Genomic DNA, 9,068 nt, shown 5'->3' with positions numbered 1-9,068 from the left:
TTGTGCGTATATACCAGAATTTGTTTATCCATTCATCCAGCTGATGACATTTGTGTTGTTTCCACTTTTGGCTATTGTGAATGGTGCTGCTATGAACAACAAATGCCTTTGACCCAGCAATTCCATTACTAGGAACTGATCCTATCAATATCGCCCCCACAAAAAAACTGTAAAGCAAATAACTGAAAACAATCTAAATGTCCATCACTGGGGGGCTAGCTACATAAAGTCTGCCTTTTTGCAGAGACTACTCTGTAACCTTAACAATAAGGCAGCTTTTCGAGGACTAACAAAAAAAGAGGTATCTTTTATGAAAATTTCAAGTGTAGGATATGGCACAGAGTATGCTATCATTTGTGGAAAGAAAAGGAGGGGAGAAGGAAAGATTTTATATATATATGTAATTTTTAAATTACTTACATTGAGATATAATTTACAAATCCCATTGTATCAGTGTTAAGTGTACAACAAGATTCAATATTTGTATATATCGTGAAATGACTGCAATAAGTTTAGGTAACATCCATCACCACACATAGTTATAATTATTTTTCTTATGAGAACTTTTAGAATCTACTCTTAGTAACTTTCAAATATGCAATACAGCAGCATTAACTATAGTCACCATGCTATAGATTACACCCACAGAACGAACTTATTTTTTTAATATATATTTATTTTTGAGAGAGAGAGCAAGCAGGGGAGGGGCAGAGAGAAGGAGACAGAGGATCTGAATGAAGCAGGATCTGTGCTGACAGCAGAGAGCCCCATATGGGGCTTGAACTCATGAACCTTGAGACCATGACCTGAAGTTGGATGCTTAATCAACGGAGCCACCCAGGTGCCCCCGCCCAGCACTTATTTATAACTGAAGGTTTATACCTTTTGACCAATTTCACCCATTTTGTCCACCCCGCCCCCACACTTCTGACAACAAGCAGTCCATTTTCTGTGCCTATGGATTTGAAATTTTGTTTAGATTCCACATATAAGTGAGATCATACAGTGTTTACCTTCCTCTGTCTGACTTATTTAGCATAAAGCCCTCAAGGTCCATCTGTGCTGTTGCAAATGGCAGACTGTCCTCCTTTTTTATGGCTGAATAATATTCCTGTGTGTGTGGTTGTGTACCACATTGTTTTTAACCATTCATCTGACAGTAGACATTTTGGTTGTTTCCATGTTTTGGCTGTTGTAAACAATGCTGCAGTGAAAATGGGGGTGCAGATATGTTTTCAAGATGTTGATTACACTTTCTTCAGATAGATATCCAGAAATGGAATTGATAGATCATATGATAGTTCTATTTTTAATTTTTTGAGGAACCTCCATACTGTTTTCCATAGTGTCTGCAACCAGTTTACATTCCCACCAACAGTGCACAAGAGTTCCCTTTTCTCCACATCCTTGCCAACACTCATTATTTCTTGTCTTATAGGTAATTTTTTTTTTTTTTTGGCTTGAATTTTTACAGAACACCTGGCACTTCTGGAAGGATTCACAAGAAACTAGTAATATTAGATGTCTCCGGGGAGGGGAACTGCATGGCCAGGGGATGGGGTTGTGGGAGAGACTTGTTACTAAATACACTTTACACCTTTTGAATTTTGTGGGTTTTTAAAAAAGTTTTTGTTTTGTTTTTGTTTTTTAAGTAATCTCTGTGCCCAACGTGGGGCTCAAACTCACGACCCCAAGATCAAGCATCGAATGTTCCACCAAATGAGCCAGCCAGGAGCCCCACCTTTTGAATTTTAAGTCATGGGACTCAACAAAAACTATTCTCCTTGTGAGTGAAAAAAAATGTAGCATAAAAATCTTTTTCTTTTTTGCTAAACTTGCTCCTCCCCACCCCAAACTGTCACATGCGGATGGAGTTAGCTGAGGAGGTGTCAGGCCAGGAGCGGGGCAAGCTTGCGTTCATTGGAACAGTTAGGAGAAGGGTGTCACTGGGAAGTGGGGGGCTGCATGGCCCCCAGGGAGGGCTCAGCCCAAGAATGAAGAGAGACCCACCCCAAGGAACCTCCCCTACAATTTCAGACACCAGAGACAGAAGAGATTAGAAACTTCTGGAGAAAGAAAAAGGCAAACAACCAATCTAAAGGTCTGGGAATGAGAGGGGCCCTAGACTGCAGCAGAAGCAACAGTCAAAAGACAATGAACAGAGAAGTCAGACTCTGAGCTAAAATATCAGTCAAAAACAAAGGATTTTGCCCCATGTTGGGTGTAGAGCTTACTTTAAAATTTTTTTTTTTTTTTTTTTTTTGTTGAGGCAAACCCTTTCAGACTTGGGAGGATCCAGGAAATGACCTTCCAGTCATCCTTTCTTGGAGAGTTGTTAGAGGATGTGCTTCAGCAAAATTAGGTCGAAAATTAAGAAAGTCAGCCTTGGGATCCAAGCCAGAGCAGAGGCTCCCAGAAGCCACCTAGAAGCCAGAGGAGCCTCGGTGGCACTGAAGGGACACTCAGGCCTCCTTGGAACAGGGAGGAAGGGACTGCCATAGGGCTCCACAGCTACACTGAGCAACAGACCACCTGTGACATCTCAGGAGCTTCTCTGAATACGCTTCAAAGGACAGGATTCATCCCACCCACGAAGTCCAAGGCACTGGCATGGAGAAAAGACTGTGCTTGTGTTGTTTCCTCTCATTTTAGACTAAAAACCTCTGAGCTGTTGGCTGGTAGGGATGAAGAGGTGACCCCACAGACTGAATTGGGCCTGCCCCACCCCGGGTCCCTGGTCCATTTCTGTCCCGGTGATAGACCGTAGCTCAGGTGTCCTTCGGGAAGCTTTCTCTGATTTTGCCCCCACCCACTTGCCAGCTGGAACAAGCACCATCCACCAGGCCTTCGCCCTCAGAGCTGGGACTCAACCTCCATCACTGCTGCACCCAGCATGTGAGCATGTGCTAGGCTTGGGAGCCCAGACAAAGGTAGGGACTCCTCCTGAAGCTCTCCCTGGGGACCCTGGGCTATGGGCCTCAGGGGCTTTGAGTTGGCAAGCCTGCCTTTTTGGAAGAGGAAAGGGGAAGAGAAATCCCCTGTGGGGAGTTTGAGTCAGCTGAACTGTCATAATGGAAACAGCAGAGCCCTGGGCATCAGGACACTTCCCCTCTGTGGGCCTCAGAGTCCTCCTCAAGAGACAGAAATAACAGTGCTGCACAGGGAGTTGGGCTTAAGTGACAGAAGGGTGACAGAGCACTCTGTTAACTTGCAGGTGTGAAGGGAGACACTGCTGCTGACTGCACGGTGACAGCTGGTCAGGGGTTAAGAGACTGCAGCATCTTGCCTCCAGCAGGGATGAATTCTTTCACTTCCCTTAGTTCCAGGTCTGAACTTGGACTGGTTGGAGCTTTCTGAAAACCATGAATTCCTCTTGTCTACCAGTCACGAACATTCTAGTGAGAATCCTGCTGTCTGTCCAGAGACGACATCTTGACTGGAGGGGCAGTGGTTTGGTAGTCTGTCCCTGAAGTGTGGAGAGGAGTCTCAGGTTGAGGAACGCCAGGGTGGCCACCAAGGCTCATGTGGGGGTGGACGGTGACAGGCTGCATGGGCGGGAAATGAAGGGCCACCCGAGGGAACCCTGTGCTCTGAGACTCTTACTCAACGTGTCAGTCTGACACCTCCAGGCACATCCTGTTCCCATCTAACCCTTGCGCAAGGTCCGGGCCCAGCGGGAGGAGGCCGGAGGCTCCCCCACGGACGCGGACCCAGCCTCCAGGCCTCGGCTACGTTCGGAATGACCCCATCACCTTGCTGGGTGACGAGGAGGACTTTTTCCCTTGCAAAGGCCACCACCCCACGCGTGTGGCGCAGCACTACGCCCGCTTGGGTGGCTGCGTGACGCGGGCAAGCCACTTCGCCTCTGGAGGTCTCAGTGTTCTTGCCTGTGAAGTGGGGTTGCCAACAGCCTTTGCTTCTTGGGGTCGTCAGGGGCCCCGGTAAGCCCGAGGGCGCCCGGGCCGCTCGTGCACTCCCCGCCGGAGGCTGGCGTTTGGGGGCGTCGCCGCCCCGCCCCTACCCGGCCCGTCCCCGCCCCCGGCCCGCTTCCTCCTCCCGCGCGGCAGCCCCCTGCCTCCGCGCCATGTCCGCCGGCTGGTTCCGGCGCCGCTTCCTGCCCGGGGGTCCGCTGCCCGCGCCGCGGCCGCCCAGGCCGCGCTCCAGCCCCGTGCCCTACCGGCGGCCCCGCTTCCTGCGCGGCTCCGGCTCGGGCCCCGGCACCGCCGACGCTCCGCGCCGCCCCGACGTCCGGCCCGTGCGCAGTCCAGCGCGGGGCCGCGCACTGCCCTGGAACGCAGGCTACGCCGAGTGAGTGCCCCGTCGCAGCCCCCGCCCCCACCCCTCCACCCCGATCCCGGGCCTCCGTGCCGGCCCTGCAGTGCCGTCCTGGAAAACAGCCTAAGTTGAGCCAGTGCTCCCGTCCCCCAACCTTGTGGCTACCTCCCTTCTGCCCTCATCTGGGACTCTTGACACCTTCCCCCGGTCCCACCGCAGCCTTTTCTTGGGGACTCCAGCCTCCCTCAGAGAGGCTCACTAGTTGGGAAGGACCTGCACCTCTGGGGCTTCCAAGATGAGACAGGGACCCTGGGTGGAGTTCCAACACTGCGCGCGGGCTTTGGAGATACATACCCCTCACACGCACGCAGCATCTCACCCTGGGTTGTGGCCTGTGCTGTATGGGACAGGGAATCTGGCCGAGATGGGGGGGAGGATTGGCAAAGGAGCCCCAGATCTCCTCGGACAGCCGCACCCTCACCTCTCAGCCCAGGTCAGCACAGAGGCGCTGGGCCCTGAGTTTTGCCTTACCCTGAGGTTACTGAACAGTTAGGAAACTTACACTATGTTTGTCCAGGTGTGTGTTAGGGACAGCATAGGGGCTGCTGCTTCAGAGGTAGGGCTCCCCTCTATGTACCAGCTTTGGTCTCTGCCCGTGGGGACATGGGTGTGTCCCTGAAGGGTCTCTGATCACTTACTGGCCTCAGGATCATCAATGCGGAGAAATCTGAGTTCAATGAGGATCAGGCAGCCTGTGGGCAGCTGTGCATCCGGAGATGTGAGTTTGGGGCTGAAGAGGACCAGGAGTGGCTGACCTCGTGCCCAGAGGAGGTGAGTGCAACTGGGCCTGAGCCGGTCTTAACAGGCTGGGACCGGGACTGCAGGTTCTTGCTCTAGTTTCCCATGCCAGGTGGGGGGACAACTGGGGAAGCCAGGCAGAGCCTGACACCAAGCCCTTCCTGTACAGTTCCTGACAGGTCATTACTGGGCACTGTTTGATGGGCATGGTGGGCCAGCTGCAGCCATCCTGGCTGCCAACACCCTGCACTCCTGCCTCCGCCGGCAGCTGGAGGCTGTGGTAGAGGGCATGGTGGCCACTCAGCCCCCCATGCACCTCAGCGGCCACAGCATCTGTCCCAGTGATCCCCAGTTTGTGGAAGAGAAGGGCATTAGGGCGGAAGATTTGGTGATCGGGGCTCTGGAGAGTGCCTTCCAGGAATGTGTGAGTGTGGCCTTTGGCTGGGGAAGGGACCGGGCACCTGTGGGACGCTGGGTTGTGGAGCATCCCTGCACACAGTGGTGGTCTCCCTGGATCTTTGCACTGGAAGGACAAGATTGGGTTGGTTGGTTTGTTAGTAATGGTCATCATTGCCATCACTAACCCCTCCCACTTATCCAGTGCCTAGTATGTGCTAGGGGCTTTTACCTGCATCGTACGTTGTGCACCTTGATGGTCCTTGGTGCGGGGGCTGGTTTCCCTTCCTCAGTTTTGAATAGGACTTCCCTCCCTCCCAAGGAATACATCTAGATCTCCTAACCACAGGGATCCTGGAGTCATAGCCAGACTTTGGGTTGGGTGGGACTACCAGGCTTGTTGGTGGGGAAGTGAATGGTAGGGTGGGGATCGGGGACAGAGTGGTATGGTGGCAGTACAAGCAGCAGCTAAAGTGGCCTCGGTTTGCCCCAGGATGAGGTGATCGGGCGGGAGCTGGAGGCCTCAGGCCAGGTGGGCGGCTGCACAGCCCTGGTGGCTGTGTCCCTGCAGGGAAAGCTGTATGTGGCCAATGCCGGGGATAGCAGGTGAGTACCTGGAGGGTAGGCAGGGTGGGGTCGGCAGGCGGGCACCAGAGGTGGTGGGGACAGTGAAAGGGGGCTGGATGTGGAGGGATGGAAGTAGGGATTGACTGGCTGAGTTGTTTGTGTACCTGGTGTGTCAGGTATGAGTGGACAGCAAATCTGAGGGAGGGCAGACAGCTCAAGCGCCAGGCCCAAGGGCTGAGCTTTTACTTTGCAGGCTGTCGGTAGTCATGGGGGGCTTTGAGCTGGTCCCTGGTGGCTGGGAAAGGCCATGAGTGAGGGTGGAGCCTCCTCCACAGGCCTCTCCCTCTCTTCCCCAACCCCATCCAGGGCCATATTGGTACGGAAAGATGAGGTTCGGCCCCTGAGCTCTGAGTTCACCCCGGAGACTGAGCGGCAGCGGATTCAGCAGCTGGTAGGTGCCTTTGGCAGAGGAAGGTTATGGAGCCCCAACTCCTGAATCTAGGGTCACCAGAAGCCACCAGAGAGAGCCTCATCTGAGCATGCCTTCCTACCCCCAGGCCTTTGTCTACCCTGAGCTTCTGGCTGGTGAGTTCACCCGACTGGAGTTCCCTCGGCGACTGAAGGGGGATGACTTAGGGCAGAAGGTTTTGTTCCGGGATCACCACATGAGAGGCTGGTGAGCGGGGTGGGTTTGGGAGACAGTGGGGAGAGGCCTAGCGTCAGGCCCAGTGTGTGGGCTTGGGGCAGTCCTCTTCCCCACGGGCAGGGTGGGCTCTGTGTTGCGGGGAGATGAGGGGTGGGTAGGGCCTGGATTGATGCTGGGTCTGCTCCTGGTAGGAGCTACAAGTGTGTGGAGAAGTCGGATCTCAAGTACCCACTGATCCATGGGCAGGGTAGACAGGTCAGTGAATGGCACCCTCTAAGAGCCCCTCTTAAACTGCCCCCTGCAGAAGTGGGAGCTCCTTTGTCCCTTTTGGGGGCTGTGGCTGGGGTCATGGGGTTTGCTCCAAGGCTACAGGATGTTTGTCCCTCAACCCAGGGCACCCAAGGGCCACAGTACACTTCTGTGTGCTTTACTTGCACATTCTCTGGGGCTGTTTGCTGTCACCTCACATCTCCCTTGTCCCCAGGCTCGATTACTGGGAACACTGGCCGTCTCCCGGGGCCTGGGAGACCATCAGCTCAGAGTCCTGGACACAAACATTCAGCTCAAGCCCTTCTTGCTCTCTGTCCCACAGGTGAGTGGGCAATAGCCCACACCAGCTTCCGTCTGCCCGGAAAGGCAGACGATGAGGCTGGCAGGAACCCGGGAAGGGAGTGCTAAGGATCCTCAGGCTTAACTTGCAGGTGACTGTCCTGGATGTGGACCAGCTGGAGCTGCAGGAGGAGGATGTGGTTGTCATGGCAACTGATGGGCTCTGGGATGTCCTATCCAATGAGCAGGTGGCACGGCTAGTGCGGAGCTTCCTCCCTGGCAACCGAGAGGACCCACACAGGTACTGTAGCTTCTGGGGACCTGCCTGTGCCTGGGTCGGTACCAGCAGCAACACCAGGAAGTAGCTATGGCTGAGGAGACAGCACTGACAATGAACTCATCTCAGGGCAGGTGGTCAGGATCGGGGCTGTCTCAAGCTTCTGCGGGGTGACTGTGGGTCTCCAAAATCTCTGGGTTCAGAAATCCCTGAGACTAAAAATCTCCATGGTCCGACCTGTGGCCCTCCCATGCTTAAGGCTTGCCTGGCCCCACAGCTGGACCACATTGTTTGGGTCCCCATGTGTCTGTCCAGCCCTGTGCAGCAAGTTCTCCGAGGGCTGGCTTTGCTTCTTTGCTTTGGCCCCGATGTGCATCTGCAGTTGGTCCCTACAGGTTCTCGGAGCTGGCCCAAATGCTGATACATAGCACACAGGGAAAGGACGACGGTCTCACAGAGGAAGGGCAGGTGTCCTACGATGACATCTCTGTGTTCGTGATTCCCTTGCACAGCCAGGGCCAAAGGAGCAGTGGCCACTGAGGATTCAGACGCCACATCCCAGAACCACTCCAGGGCCGGGTGTAGCCTGGGCGTCCCTCCACCATGGTCCACAGCAGGCCTACCTGCCCTGCCGCCAGACACAATGGGTTGACACCCCCCAACCCCACCCATTTCATGGGGAGCATTTATACCAGGCAGTCAAAGCTGGAAGAGTACGGAGAGCCCAGCTCCTCAGGTCCCCCCTTTGGCAGGCAGGAAAGAGCACAGTATCAATGGTAACATCCCTTTACAACGTAGGAAACCCACGTGAGGCTCCTCTGACAGGGTCCTTAGCAGCCCAGTGTTATTCTCAGATGGGGACAGCTGGACTAAGGGCATTGGCTAAGAAAGCCAGGAGGGGCGGAAAAGCCTGTTTGGATTCAGGTCTCCTAAACCATAAATGTCAGGGTATCTACTCAGTAACCACCAAAGCCCATGCATGGTGCCTTATGGAAAGCTGTGGGCAGCTTCCTATCTGCTGAACCGATATCAGCCCCTGGGGAGACCAGCTCAGGTCCTGCCCTGCTTCCCTCTGCCACTGGAGGTGAGGCACAGGCCCTGGGACTAAAGTTGGGGCAGAACAGAAAGAAGCAAGAGGATCCCAGAGTTTGCGGAGCAGGGGATGTCCTCTGACCACTCTTCTCTGGCCCTAGCCCTGCCCTCAGCTGATGCCCCAACGCCTTTGGTTTTGTTGCCCCCGCCCCCTCCATCACCTCCCTATTGTTAAATGTTTGTGTGGAAGAGCCCTTGTGAATCATGAATTGCTGTAAAGCTTGACATTATAGTATACTTTTTGCTCTTTCTTGTTATTTTCCAAAGAATCAGTCTTTGCTCCACCTTGCAAGTTTGCCTGTAGTCAGGACTGCATTTCTCTGCGGGCCTCCCTAGTTCCTGGTATGGGGTGAGCCCCTGTGAGAGAACTGTGGTCCAGGGAACAGAAAGGTCTGTACCACCATCTGTGAGCTCTGGGCTTGATGTACCAGAAGGGGTGCCTTTAACTTGGTTTTGAATGCCAGTTTC

The 9,068-nt window shown here is 54.0% G+C and overlaps 1 protein-coding gene across 2 annotated transcripts; it reads left to right on the top strand.

Annotated features, from left to right (window-relative positions):
* The first annotated feature begins 2,381 nt into the window (after nt 1-2,381).
* PPM1M (protein phosphatase, Mg2+/Mn2+ dependent 1M) lies at nt 2,382-8,837 on the top strand. Of its 2 annotated transcripts, XM_027038878.2 has the most exons (10): nt 2,958-4,308; nt 4,983-5,106; nt 5,243-5,497; nt 5,963-6,075; nt 6,403-6,487; nt 6,594-6,712; nt 6,874-6,937; nt 7,167-7,274; nt 7,384-7,532; nt 7,904-8,837. In XM_027038878.2, the coding sequence occupies exons 1-10, from the start codon at nt 4,085-4,087 to the stop codon at nt 8,046-8,048; spliced, it is 1,386 nt and encodes a 461-aa protein (XP_026894679.1). In that variant the 5' UTR covers nt 2,958-4,084; the 3' UTR covers nt 8,049-8,837. The 2 variants fall into 2 exon arrangements, with proteins under 2 accessions (XP_053075257.1, XP_026894679.1); XM_053219282.1 differs by lacking the exon at nt 5,243-5,497 and having other exon boundaries at nt 2,382-4,308.
* The last annotated feature ends 231 nt before the right edge of the window (nt 8,838-9,068 follow it).

Source organism: Acinonyx jubatus, chromosome A2 (assembly GCF_027475565.1).
Source record: "Acinonyx jubatus isolate Ajub_Pintada_27869175 chromosome A2, VMU_Ajub_asm_v1.0, whole genome shotgun sequence".
In the NCBI taxonomy this organism is placed as follows: Eukaryota; Metazoa; Chordata; class Mammalia; order Carnivora; family Felidae; genus Acinonyx; species Acinonyx jubatus.
The sequence above is the reverse complement of the archived record's forward strand: the minus strand, read 5'-3'. Positions and strand labels throughout refer to the sequence as shown.